The sequence below is a fragment of the Nyctereutes procyonoides genome, unplaced genomic scaffold (assembly GCF_905146905.1).
Source record: "Nyctereutes procyonoides isolate TBG_1078 unplaced genomic scaffold, NYPRO_anot_genome, whole genome shotgun sequence".
NCBI classification, from domain to species: domain Eukaryota; kingdom Metazoa; phylum Chordata; class Mammalia; order Carnivora; family Canidae; genus Nyctereutes; species Nyctereutes procyonoides.
In genome coordinates, this window is record NW_026575051.1 from 12,671,456 (window position 1) to 12,684,270 (window position 12,815).

The 12,815-nt window shown below is 54.9% G+C and overlaps 2 protein-coding genes across 2 annotated transcripts; one reads left to right on the top strand and one right to left on the bottom strand.

The window, feature by feature from the left end:
* The first annotated feature begins 1,852 nt into the window (after window positions 1-1,852).
* HSP90AB1 (heat shock protein 90 alpha family class B member 1) lies at window positions 1,853-8,561 on the top strand. The gene is made up of 12 exons (XM_055330751.1): window positions 1,853-1,990; window positions 3,631-3,777; window positions 4,069-4,275; window positions 4,391-4,550; window positions 4,695-4,828; window positions 4,958-5,266; window positions 6,031-6,196; window positions 6,417-6,607; window positions 6,717-6,864; window positions 6,984-7,252; window positions 7,745-8,078; window positions 8,192-8,561. The coding sequence occupies exons 2-12, from the start codon at window positions 3,631-3,633 to the stop codon at window positions 8,299-8,301; spliced, it is 2,175 nt and encodes a 724-aa protein (XP_055186726.1). The 5' UTR covers window positions 1,853-1,990; the 3' UTR covers window positions 8,302-8,561.
* Window positions 8,562-8,807: 246 nt separating this feature from the next.
* On the bottom strand, window positions 8,808-12,317 carry SLC35B2 (solute carrier family 35 member B2). The gene is made up of 4 exons (XM_055330761.1): window positions 12,171-12,317; window positions 11,443-11,636; window positions 11,108-11,262; window positions 8,808-10,365 (listed from the first exon to the last, which is right to left on the bottom strand). The coding sequence occupies exons 1-4, from the start codon at window positions 12,179-12,181 to the stop codon at window positions 9,427-9,429; spliced, it is 1,299 nt and encodes a 432-aa protein (XP_055186736.1). The 5' UTR covers window positions 12,182-12,317; the 3' UTR covers window positions 8,808-9,426.
* Window positions 12,318-12,815: the final 498 nt, after the last annotated feature.

Consider the following 12,815-nt stretch of genomic DNA (forward strand, 5'->3'; position numbering starts at 1 on the left):
CCCAAACACATTAACTTCCCCAAGTCACACATTTCTCACACACCATTAAGAAGGGGTATAGGGGGCAGCCCGGGTGCTCAGTGGTTTAGCGCCGCCTTTGGCCCAGGGCATGATCCTAGGGACCCTGGATCGAGCCCCACGTCGGGCTCCCTGCATGGAGCCTGCTTCTCCCTCTGCCTGTGTCTCTGCCTCTCTGTCTCTCGTGAGTAAATAAAAATCTTTAAAAAAGGTGTGTGTGGGGGGTGGAATAGAAGGGAGTGGTGGCTGTGGCTGGGTGATGAGGTCTGGTGCTTGGGGAAAAGATAAGGAAATGGAAGGTCGTCTGTTCTTTGGAATTTAACGCATGAATAAGGAAAATACAAAGGAAGAAGGCTGCGGAAGGACGGCGGGCGGTGGTGCTGGAGGCAGCCCCTCCCCAGGATTCCAGGGAACGACACTGTGGGCCAGGAAGGAAGTGGATGGACATCAGCAAGGTCACAGAGCAGCAAGAGGCCATTCTCTTCCGTTGGGGCTGTGGGTCGGACGGCATTCCTAGGCGAGGCCTCAGGTAGACCAGGACGGCTTCCCCTCTGGAAGGCACGCGAAAGGGGCTGACCACGGCGTCGCACAGCTCTCCGGGCCGACTAACGGCCTGGGAGCGCCCGCGCCGCAGCTGGAGGGCAACGACCTCTGGCGGCTGCAGCGGGGACCCTCTCCTCCTCCCGTCTGCCGGCCGCAGGAGCGAAGAGGGCCCAAACTGAAACCAGATGGGGAAACAGCTCCGTGTGCTCACGCAGGGAAGACGCAGGTCTCCGGTCCCACTCACATGGGCGGATGCAGACGTAGGGGAGGGTCCTCCTCCCCGCCCCCCGCGATGGCGAAGGCGTCCCGGGGTCTCCGCGCTCCGAGGGCGGCGCCAGCACCACCGCCCCAACAGCCCCAGGCCGTGGGATCGATGGCGGGGGTGGGGGGGTCAATCTTTCCCTTTATGCTCCATCCCACTCCCGAGGGAGCGCTGGGCTCGCTGAACCGGCAGGTGGGAGACGAGGGTCCCCCCCGCGGGCTCCTAGGGGAAATCGGACTGGGGCCGCCCGCCTCCTCCCCGGGGACCGCGGCGGCTGCGGACACCCGGCCCAGGCCGCAGAGGGCGGGGCGGCGCCTGCATGGAGGGGGCGGGGCGGGGCGGGGGCGGGGCCGCCAAGGCGGGTCTGGAAACTGCTGGAAGTAGTCGCAGTACCACCAGTGCCGCTCCTTCCGCCGGACGCGGGCAAAGAGTCCCCCTGCCGCTGCAGGCCAGGGCCCTTCCCCCAGCCGGAGCCACACCCCGCCGCGGAGCCGCGGCTTTCGCCCACTGCCCCTGGGAGGGCCGGGGCGCAAGGCCTCCCTGAAGTTAGACCCCGGATTCCGCACCGTCCCTAAGGAAAACTGCTTCCCCTTCTCGGGCTGTAGGGGTCTGGAGGGCAGATTGTAGCAAAAGAGTCGAACGTGGGAGCCGAGGTCGGAGCGGTTGGCCGCTTCTATCCCCGCCCTCCACCTTTATAGGTGTTCCTCCAGGCCGGGACTCTTGAGTGGGGAGGCGCCTGCCTCATGGATTATAGGAAGGCCGGTGGCACCCGCACTCCTAGATCCCCCAATTATTTCATATGAACGTTCCGGTCTTTAGTTCTCGGAGGGAGCTCATGCCTTGCAAAAGCAGAGGCGGGGCCACGAAAAGGAGTACTTGAGTCCTCTTAAGGCGGAGACCGAGACCGGCGGCCCCCCCCCCCGCCCCATTTTGGGCCATGACGTCAAAGTGGGCGGGCAGCGGCAGGTGCGGGGCTGAGTTGCACCCTCCTTTAAGGCGGAGGGATCCGGGGGCCGGCAGCTGGCCTGTGCTCCGCCGTATATAGAGCGACCGGGGGCGCACAGCCGCTCTCTTGAGTCACCCCCGCGCAGCCTTGGTTCGGCGTCGTAGCCGGACGCAGCCCCTGCCCGCCGTGGTCTGTAGTGCCTGCAGCTCTTCTCCTTTAAGGTAAAGTCGTAGCTGTTTCCAGGTTTTCCTGTCTGGAGCGCTCTCTTGAGTTGCCCTCGTCCCTCGTTTCCTTTCTAAAGCCCGGGTTTTGTGGAGTGGGAGCGGCCTGTGGGATAGGACGACTCCAACTGCTTTCGGGGGTGGCCGGGAGGGGGACCGCGAGGTAGACTTGCTTTCTCACCCGTGCCTGGTGGCGGGCGTCCCCGCGGGCGGCGCCTGGCGCTGGGGGAGGTGGGCCGCGGAGCGGGCTGGGGGTGGTGGGCAGCTGCACGTGGTGTCCGCGCCGGCCCGGGACGCTGCCATGTTTGCCCCTCCACTTCCGGACGCGGCTACGGGGCGCCGGAGGGTCCCCGCGCGTTGTGGGTGTGCGCGCTGGACGTGACTCAGCACAGCCCGGGGTGGCCTGCCTGTGCCATCTGTCCCCTGGGACGCGTTTTGCATGGGTTTTCGGGTTTTTTTCTGTGACCTTCGGCGAGCAACGTTTTACGGCGGTCTCTGGCCCATAGTGCTTCCCCTTCTTCCAGATCTTTCCTGCAGTGTCGGTGTGGGGGAGGGAAGTGGAGGGGGCAAGCTCTGGAAGATTCATGGGCCCTTTCCTCCCCCGCCTCTCCGAAGAGCTGAGATTGTTCTGGAAGCTTCTGGAACCCGGCGCCCCGCCCTGGTGCCCGGATGCTGGGGCGAAGGGAGGCTGCGCGGTGGCGCCCCCTCCTCGCGTGGCCCTGGCCGACGCACGTCCGGCAGTGACGAGGGTCTGCCCAGCGGACGACGGCCACCATCTTGGTTAGGTTTGGTTTGGTCCCATGCTGTAGTCACGTGTGCTGGGGTCGCGATGGAGCTTCTGCCTTAGCGGTTCTTTGTCTCCGCCGCTTGGGCGGGTATCCACCGGCCCCGGGGGTAATGGGCCCCTGCGCTCCAGTGTGCTTGATGTGGGAGACCCCCAGCGGGAGAGCCAATCGCGAATTCCTTTTAACCCAAAATTGGTCGCCTCGGGCTGTCGTTTGTCCTACCAAAAGAAATAGAACTGTATTCAGTGCTTTTCTCTTGAAAATGCCTGTGTGGGTTATCTGGAGTCCTTTTCGTGTTCCTGGATCCGATCTGCATTTTCAACGAGGTACTCGGTGATGCGGAGTCTGTTGGGTCCCATGGACCGCTTAGAGTACTTCGGCCCCAAGGTATTTTTCCAAAACGCTTTTGACGTCGTGTGTTATGTTAAAGAAGCTTTTAAAAATTCTTCCTGAATTGGATTTCCACTAAGGGTATAGGCTGAAATCATTGAGGGAAAAGTTTTCTAGTTTTTCAGGAATATGTTTACTATCCAGCCCAAAGCAATTTCAATTAAAATCTGAGTCTTGGGATCCCTGGGTGGCGCAGTGGTTTAGCGCCGGTCTTTGGCCCAGGGCGCGATCCTGGAGACTCGGGATCGAGTCCCACGTCAGGCTCCCGGTGCATGGAGCCTGCTTCTCCCTCTGCCTGTGTCTCTGCGTCTCTCTCTCTCTCTCTCTCTCTGTGACTGTCATAAAAATAAATAAATTAAAAAAAAAATCTGAGTCTTCGTTGTGAGTAGGGTGAATCGGAGTGTTACCTATGGGACCTATGGGGCCACGGTGTTCTTTTGTAATTCTGGACTGTTCTTATTTTAGATGCCTGAGGAAGTGCACCATGGAGAGGAGGAGGTGGAGACTTTTGCCTTCCAGGCAGAAATTGCCCAGCTCATGTCCCTCATCATCAATACGTTCTATTCTAACAAGGAAATTTTCCTTCGAGAGTTGATCAGTAATGCTTCTGATGTGAGTGCTTTGGGCACTTTCGTTTATAGTTTTTGTTTTTAGCATTCAGGAAAACGGAAAAGGGTTTGGGATTTTACGGGGCTGCTGTTGGAGGGGGCTAAACCTGCTCTAAAAATTTTTTGGTTTACTCTATAGGAATGAGGGAATATGGTAACTCTTAACTGCTGTGGTTCTTAAATCTCAAGTTGGGGAAATCAGAACTGGTGCTACTTGGAAGTTCAAAGGTTTTCTTTTGGATGAAGAGGTGAGCTTCAGGAAGTGAAAATGTGAAGTTGAAATTTGTATTTTTAGGCCTTGGACAAGATTCGCTATGAAAGCCTGACAGACCCTTCCAAGTTGGACAGTGGTAAAGAGCTGAAAATTGACATCATCCCTAACCCCCAGGAACGTACCCTGACTCTGGTGGACACAGGCATTGGTATGACCAAAGCTGATCTCATAAATAATTTGGGAACCATTGCCAAGTCTGGCACTAAAGCATTCATGGAGGCCCTTCAGGTATGTACTGTTTCACCTAGACAGGCACCATTCATTTTTGTGGATGTTCTTTGGTGTGTTTTTTTTTTTTTTTTTTGTTTATTTTAACTTGTGTTTGACTAAAACTTTCTGGCAGGCTGGTGCAGACATCTCCATGATTGGACAGTTTGGTGTTGGCTTTTATTCTGCTTATCTGGTGGCAGAGAAAGTGGTTGTTATCACAAAGCACAATGATGATGAGCAGTATGCGTGGGAGTCTTCTGCTGGGGGCTCTTTCACTGTACGTGCAGACCATGGTAAGTTGAGGTTCTTGTTTGGGTTAGAATTCTGGGGAAGTCTATAATCTAGATCTTACTAAGTATGTTGTCTGTAGTTGGTTTTTTGTTATAATTCTGCTTTTAGTTTTGTGTCCTTATGTTGTCTTGACTGATGTTTCCTAGGTGAGCCCATTGGCCGGGGTACCAAAGTGATCCTCCATCTTAAAGAAGACCAAACAGAATATTTAGAGGAGAGACGTGTCAAAGAAGTGGTGAAGAAGCACTCCCAGTTCATAGGTTATCCCATCACTCTTTATGTGAGTATGGACTGGTAATCATCATGTGTATGATGTCTGCCGTTCTGGAGGATTGCATGGTCCCCAATTTTGGGTGTTCTGTATTCTGGAACTTTTTTTTTTTTTTTTTTTTTTTTTTTGGTACTTCAGTTGGAGAAGGAACGAGAGAAGGAAATTAGTGATGATGAGGCAGAGGAGGAGAAAGGGGAGAAAGAGGAAGAAGATAAAGATGATGAGGAGAAACCCAAGATTGAAGATGTGGGTTCAGATGAGGAGGATGATAGTGGGAAGGACAAGAAAAAAAAGACCAAGAAGATTAAGGAAAAATACATTGATCAAGAAGAACTGAACAAGACCAAGCCCATTTGGACCAGAAACCCTGATGACATCACCCAGGAGGAATATGGAGAGTTTTACAAGAGCCTTACTAATGACTGGGAAGATCACCTGGCAGTCAAGGTGAGCCATGCGTGCTGACCCAATGGAAGAGCAGGCAGAGGGTGTTGCCATGGTAGACCGGTGGAATTTGTTCAACTGGTTGGTAGGCGGGAACTGAATGCCATGGAGTCCTGTCCATTCATTTACTGGGGACGCTTCGGTAAAGAGAGACATCCTTTCCAGTGACCTCACTTAGTTTCTATGGCAGGTTCTTGATGGGATTGTTTTCTCATTGATCTAAGGGTTAGTTCAGGGTAAAAGGTTAGTTTTTTGAAGATACTATATTTGAGTAGCAAGTGAAAGAGGAGAAAGAGCAAGAGCAGCGGGGGAGGGGAGGACTGAGCAGGGAGCCCCTGGTGGGGCTAGATCCCAGGATCACGACCTAAGCCAAAGTGAGACGCTTAACTGACAGGCATCCAGGCACCCCACTTTAACAGCTGTCTTAGGGCATCTTTTCTATCCTTGGTGATGAGGGAAGATCTTTTTTTTTTTTTTAAATTTTTTTTAAATTTTTATTTATTTATGATAGTCACACAGAATGAGAGAGAGAGAGGCAGAGACACAGGCAGAGGGAGAAGCAGGCTCCATGCACCGGGAGCCCGACATGGGATTCGATCCCGGGTCTCCAGGATCGCGCCCTGTGCCAAAGACAGGCGCTAAACCGCTGCGCCACCCAGGGATCCCAGGGAAGATCTTTTTTGTGAACAATTTAATAATCTAATACTACTGGGAGTAAATAAACACTTCTTAAAATATGTTACTGGTTTGTTTTGAATTTTTTGCAGCACTTCTCTGTAGAAGGTCAGCTGGAATTCAGGGCATTGCTGTTCATCCCTCGTCGGGCTCCTTTTGACCTCTTTGAGAACAAGAAGAAAAAGAACAATATCAAACTGTATGTCCGCCGTGTGTTTATCATGGACAGCTGTGATGAATTGATACCAGAGTATCTCAGTGAGTATTCTCTTGGCCTCATGTAGTTAGTTTGGCAAGTCCTGTGAAGTTTCCTCAGTATTCTCAAAGACTTGAGGTCTTTTCATTTTCTAAAAAGGAAGGAAAAAGTCTTTATTGTAGCTAACATGATTAGTAAACGTTCAGTGAGAAAATGGGTCCCAATGAATTTACATATCTTGCATAGTTTATTTTTAACTGTTTTCTCCCTGGTCGATTACAGACTTCATCCGTGGTGTGGTTGACTCCGAGGACCTGCCCCTGAACATCTCCCGAGAAATGCTCCAGCAGAGCAAAATCTTGAAGGTCATTCGCAAAAATATTGTGAAGAAGTGCCTTGAGCTCTTCTCTGAATTGGCAGAAGACAAGGAGAACTATAAGAAATTCTATGAGGCGTTCTCTAAAAACCTAAAGGTACAGAAGCAACAGATTGTTACTGAATATTCATGGTGGAGGATTTTTTTAATTCACGTAGAAGGTAATGTTATTTAGAAATAAAATTGTTTTTTTCTTAACCTGGAAGCTTGGAATCCATGAAGATTCCACTAACCGGCGCCGCCTTTCTGAGCTGCTGCGTTACCACACTTCCCAATCTGGAGATGAGATGACTTCTCTTTCAGAGTATGTGTCTCGTATGAAGGAGACTCAGAAGTCCATCTATTACATCACTGGTGCGTTGGAGCTTGGGTCTGATCAAAGGCTCTCAGGGTGAAAGGGAGGACATTTGGGAATCTCTGGGAACTGGCAGGAGGTGACATTCTGACCCGAGTCACACTCCATAACCCTATAGGTGAGAGCAAAGAGCAGGTTGCCAACTCTGCTTTTGTGGAGCGAGTGCGGAAACGGGGCTTCGAGGTAGTGTATATGACAGAGCCTATCGACGAGTACTGCGTGCAACAGCTCAAGGAGTTTGATGGGAAGAGTCTGGTCTCAGTTACCAAGGAGGGCCTGGAGTTGCCTGAGGATGAAGAGGAGAAGAAGAAAATGGAGGAGAGCAAGGCCAAGTTTGAGAATCTCTGCAAACTCATGAAGGAAATCTTGGATAAGAAGGTTGAAAAGGTGAGCAACTCTGGGAGTAGGGCATGTGTCTTGTAAACAAGTGCTCTCAGAATCTTATAGCATTACACAATTAGATTTATTTTTAAAGATTGTATTTATTTATTCATGAGAGACTACACAGGCAGAGGGAGAAGCCGTCTCCATGCAGGGATCCCGATGTGGGACTCGACCCCAGGACTCTTCAGGATCATGCCCTGGGCTGAAAGCAGGCACTAAACTGCTGAGCCACCCTAGGGATCCCAGATTTTTCTTTTAAGATTTCATTCATTTATGAGAGAGGCAGAGACCTGGAGAGGCAGGTTCCCTGCAGGGACTCTGATGCAGGACTCAATCCCAGGACCACGCCTTGAGCTGAAGGCTGATGCTCAGATCCTGAGCCACCTAGGCATCCCTAGCTTTGAGTTTTTGAGTAGAACTTAACATAATAGTCATTTTGGGCTGGAAATGATAGTCTGATGCACCATCAATGGGAGTTTCTGTGACTGTCTACAGGTGACCATCTCCAACAGGCTGGTGTCTTCACCCTGCTGCATTGTGACTAGCACTTATGGCTGGACTGCCAACATGGAGCGGATCATGAAAGCCCAGGCACTCCGGGACAACTCTACAATGGGCTATATGATGGCCAAAAAGCATCTGGAGATCAACCCTGACCACCCCATTGTGGAGACGCTGCGGCAGAAGGCAGAGGCAGACAAGAACGACAAGGCTGTCAAGGACCTGGTGGTGCTACTGTTTGAAACGGCTCTACTCTCCTCCGGCTTCTCACTGGAGGATCCCCAGACTCACTCCAACCGCATTTACCGCATGATCAAGCTAGGCCTGGGTGGGTGCCCGTTACCAGAGTGTGACAAGGAACTGGGGAGCTGGTCTCACGGGGGACAAAGATGATTTACTGGTATTTGGATCAAAGTTCACAGGCCTTTTTTTACTTTGTAGGCATCGATGAAGATGAAGTGGCAGCGGAAGAACCCAGTGCTGCTGTTCCTGATGAGATCCCTCCACTTGAGGGTGATGAGGATGCCTCTCGCATGGAAGAAGTCGATTAATTTCTCCTTGCAGACCTTGTGCCCTCTGTATAGTGTCCCCATGGCTCCCCAGCAGCCCTGAGTGGCCCCGGTTCACCTGGTTCCCTCTGCTGATGTCTAGTGGATTTTTTTTTCCCCTCCTGTCTTTGTTAGAGGCAGGATAGAAGGGCCTTAAGCCCTAGCCCTCATGACATTTGACAAGGGGTTTGGATGTGTATTGTGTTTGTTTATTTTGTTCTGAGATTAAAGTATGCAAAATAAAGAAGATACAGTTTTATACAGTTATGCTCTCCCTTGTAAAGTGGATCTCCTGCTGGTTTTTGCATTTCCTTAGCTTCTCTATCCCAAGCTTTACCTGGTCATTCTTCAGGTACATTGAAAGCTAAGGTCACCTGTAGCCATTTAGCACTTTTCAAGTCACCCAACATTGCTTCTAAAGGGTAGTCTCAGACCAGCATGTGTAACACTATACCTTTATATCTGTCCCCTTCCCAAAGCATACACTTCAGTCAACCAAAACACCGGACTTTAAAGCCCATTGCAGCAGTTTAATTTAATAAAATAAAATTATAAGAGCAAAAAGTTCCATTTCCAAGGTACCAAAACCTGCAACTGGCTCTTGGAGCAGAGCCTAGGGATCCAGGAGCAGAGGGTGGTATCACTGGGCAGGGTTCTCCCATCCCCCTCCTCCAGCACAGCACCCGCTTTCACGGACTCCTGGGAAAGCAGCACTTGGAGCCTACAACACTTGTGCTTTTCTCACCAGAGTAAGAACTGTAGGTCTCTGGGAGTCTGCAAGGGTGGGCAGTTCAGGGTAGGGGACAAGCACTGGTGAGGTGTTGGAGCCCATAGGGCAAGACTTCAGGGAATTTGAGGGGGTGGAGGCTTTGGAAGGTCCCTCTGTCTTCTCAGCATCCCTCCACACTGAGGAGGACGGTCCTCTACCCTTGGGCTCAGAAGAATCCCTACTAGAGAACGGGGGACTTAAGGCAAAGGAGAAGGCTGCCTCTTGGACTCAACCCCAACCTGCAGAGCTGATTGTGATACTGAGAAAAAAACTGCCCTTGAGCGGACCCCCTCAGAAGTTTACAGTAGGAGAGGAAAATCTAAGGTGAGGGTCCTCTTCCGCGTCACCCCTCAGGCCCTTCAAACTTTTTGCACAGGGGACTCCACAGGCACAGCCTTCTTTCCCCGTTGCTTTAGACGGCCCCGGGCATAGACTCGGAGCAGGAGGGCTGCAAAGACCACAGCCACCCCCAGGCCGCCCACCACAGTGACAGTGTGGCCATAGAGAAGGCAGGAGAGGAGGATGGCAAAGGCCTGGCGGAGGGTCATGATGATGGTGAAGACGGCAGCCCCAAACTGCCCTATGGTGTAGAAGATGAAGAGCTGGCCACATGCAGAGCAGATAGAGAGCAGCAGGGCATGTGCAGCAAATTCACTGTGTCGCCCCATGAAGCGGGTCCCCTCCAGGAGGGCCCCCTGCTCTAGCAGCGAGCCCACGGTGAAGAGGCAGGAGAATAAGTTGACCCCGAACATCATCTGCACCGAAGACATCTTATAGGCAAACAGGGCATCCTGCCAGTTTGAGGTGAAGCTGTCAAAGGCAATATAGCCTGCCAGGAGGATGAGGCCTGACAGCGTGGTGGCTGGGGAGCTGCGGGGCTCTGGTCCACTGGACAGCAGAAACATGCTGACCCCAACGGAGATGAGGCCGGCCGTCAGGTATTCCCAGTGTTCGTAGCTGCGCCGTGACACCAGCTTTCCCATGAGCATGACTGGGATCACCTTAGAGGCCTTGGCCAGCACCTGGGTGGGGAAGCTGACGAACTTGAGGGCTTCGTACTGACACCAGCTGCTAAGCACGTTTGACAGGCTGGCAAAGGAGTACCGGTACATGGGCGCCCCGTGGCGGGGCTGCTTGCAGAGGACGCAGTAGAGGCCAGCTACGATCAGCGCCAGCACTCGGTTCATTAGCACCAGGAACTGTGAGTCTGTGAAGCGCTCACCTGGCGATGTAGCAGTAGCCCCATAGCTGCGGGTCATCACTCTTTCCTGCAGCACTCCCCAGGTCAGATAAGACACCTAGGTAGGGGAGGATGAGGACAGGAGAGAAGATGAGCAAGAGAAGGAAAACGTGGACAAAAAAGGATCGTGACAACCTCCCTCTTCCTCAAGTGTCTAAATGATTTAAAGGATGGCATATATATTTGCTCCCTCTAGTAACTAGAAGTTTCTTCTCCCCTCCCAAACCTGCATTCACCTGGTTTGACACATTCAAGCATGTACCAAACACTTAAAACGACAAATGCTTTAGGACTGTCCAGATCCTATTCGCCCCACCTGAGGGTATGTTAAAGCTGGCACCATCCCAGGTATCTTCCTATCTATTCTCAATCAATTCAGGGAGTAGAAAAATGGGACACCTGTTAGCATGTGCAGAACTAGTAGTGCCCACCCCAAAGTGCCAAGAGCTCAGCATCTTAGCTCCTGCTCATATGCCGTGTGGGGAGGAGGGAAGGCTGAACGGCTTCCCTAAACTTTGATTAGAGGGTTAACAGTATATGAGACACATCATTGCAGGGGAAAGTGTAGTAACAGCACAGAAGACGTAACAGAAAAGAGAGTAAGAAAGAGGCAAAAACAAGACAGCATTTCCTCCACCCACTTCTCAGAAGATGATGGTACCGTGTGCCCCTGGGAGGAGGGGGGCCACACTAGCCAGCAAACTGTTGGGACTGGTAGGGTGACAACTCTGGTTCCACACAGTCCCTTGCCCACCAGGACCCAACCCAGGGAGAGAAGCGAAGCCCACCTGCCTACCTACCTGGAGCCCCGCAGCACAGAAGAGCAGCTTCAGGGCTTGCCAAGTGGGAGTGGTCTCCGCAGGCTCAGTCCGCGAAGTCAGAGGGACCTCGTCAGAGGCCTTGGGCTCATTGCCAAACACACAAGTTTTCACCAGGGGGAAGCAGAGACCCCTGCCTAAAAAAAGCACACAAGGTCAAGATCTTATCTCCTCCCCAGCACCTCCCCGTCAGGCCTTCAGGCCTCCCTCCCTCCCTCCCTCCCTCCCTCCCTTTCCAAGCTACCTCCCTCTTTGGAGTGCTGGCCAGCACTCAAAAAACGGACCTGGCGCACTAACCCCACCCTTTCTGGACACACCTGTCTCCAGGTAGTTCTTCCGCCTGAAGTACTGCACCATCAGGTAGCCGGGGACCATAAAGCTGGCATAGCCAGCGGCGTTCACCAAAAAGCGGAAGAACCACAGCTGCGTCCATGACTCTGGAAGGGCTTCGGGGGTGTCCCCCCCTGCCCCCAGGGAGGGGAGCGCAGCCAGCACCACCACTGCCCACCACCTGCGGGGACAGCGGACGTCAGGGTCAGGGTCAGGTCAGGGCCCAGCTCCTCAGGCGCTCGGCCCTCCGGAGGGGAGTACTGGAGAAGGGCCCAGAGTCTCCCCGCCCCCCTCAGCTGCAGCCCGGCCCGGACAAAGAGCCTCTCTCTCTCCTGGGGGGCGGGGGAGGCCGGCGCGGGCCGGCGGGGCTCCCTCCCTCCTCCTGGGGCCGCCCCGCCCCTGTGACCACACAGGTTCCCTCTGTTCCCTCCAGCGCTCGCCGGCCGCCCGGGCCACAGGCGGCGCCCCCTCCTCGCACCGCGCCCTCCAGCATCCGGGAGCGACCCGGCGCCCCCGGACCCCGGCGGCAGCACGCGCCCACGCCGCGCCCGCCCACGCCGCGCCCGCCCGCTCCGCGCCCCCCCGCTCCGCGCCCCCCCGCTCCGCGCCCCGCCCCGCTCCGGCCGCCGGGCAGCCCGACCCCGCCGGCCCGGCAGCGGCAGTCACGTGGGCCGGGGCCCGGTCACGTGGGCCCGCCGCTCCCCTAGCCCCCCACCTGGCGTCCATGGTCCGGGCCGCGTGGGGCGGAGGGGGCCGGGGAATGCGGTCCCCGGGCCGCGCGCTCCCTCCGCTCCCGACGCCGCCTCGAGCAGCGGCCAGTGAGCGAGCGGCTGGCGGAAGTGCCGCGCTCTTCCCGCCTCCCTCCCCGCGGCCGCCCCTCCGCCCCCAGCCGCGACCACGCAGCGCCCCGGGCCGCCGGCGGCCCACAGCGCCCCCGTGCGGCCCGGAGGGAGGCGCGGCGCGGGAGCTGAGAGCCGGGCTGCCGGGGGGGGGGGGGGGGGGGAGGGGGGCGGGCGGGGGCTGGGGGGGAGGGGGGGCGCCCGTCCCCTTCGCCCTTAGCCCTCGCCACCAACCCGGGAGGTGCCCCCTGTCATCTCAGGACGGGGACAGAGATTCTGCGTCCCACTCCCTCGTGCTACCCCTTAGCCGGTTTCTGCCAGGAAGATCCCTCCTTCCGTTCTTGGCTGGGCTGCAAGGCTGCCCCCCAACAAGCCTGGACCTTGGAGGCGCTGCACGACCTGGCTCTTCCACGTCGCCCACTCACGCAGCCCCTGCGGGGTCGCACTGGCCCGCCCTGAGGTCCTCTCATTCACCAGGGGCCTTCCCCCTGAACGCCCTCCCCGCGTCCCGGTCCCGTCCC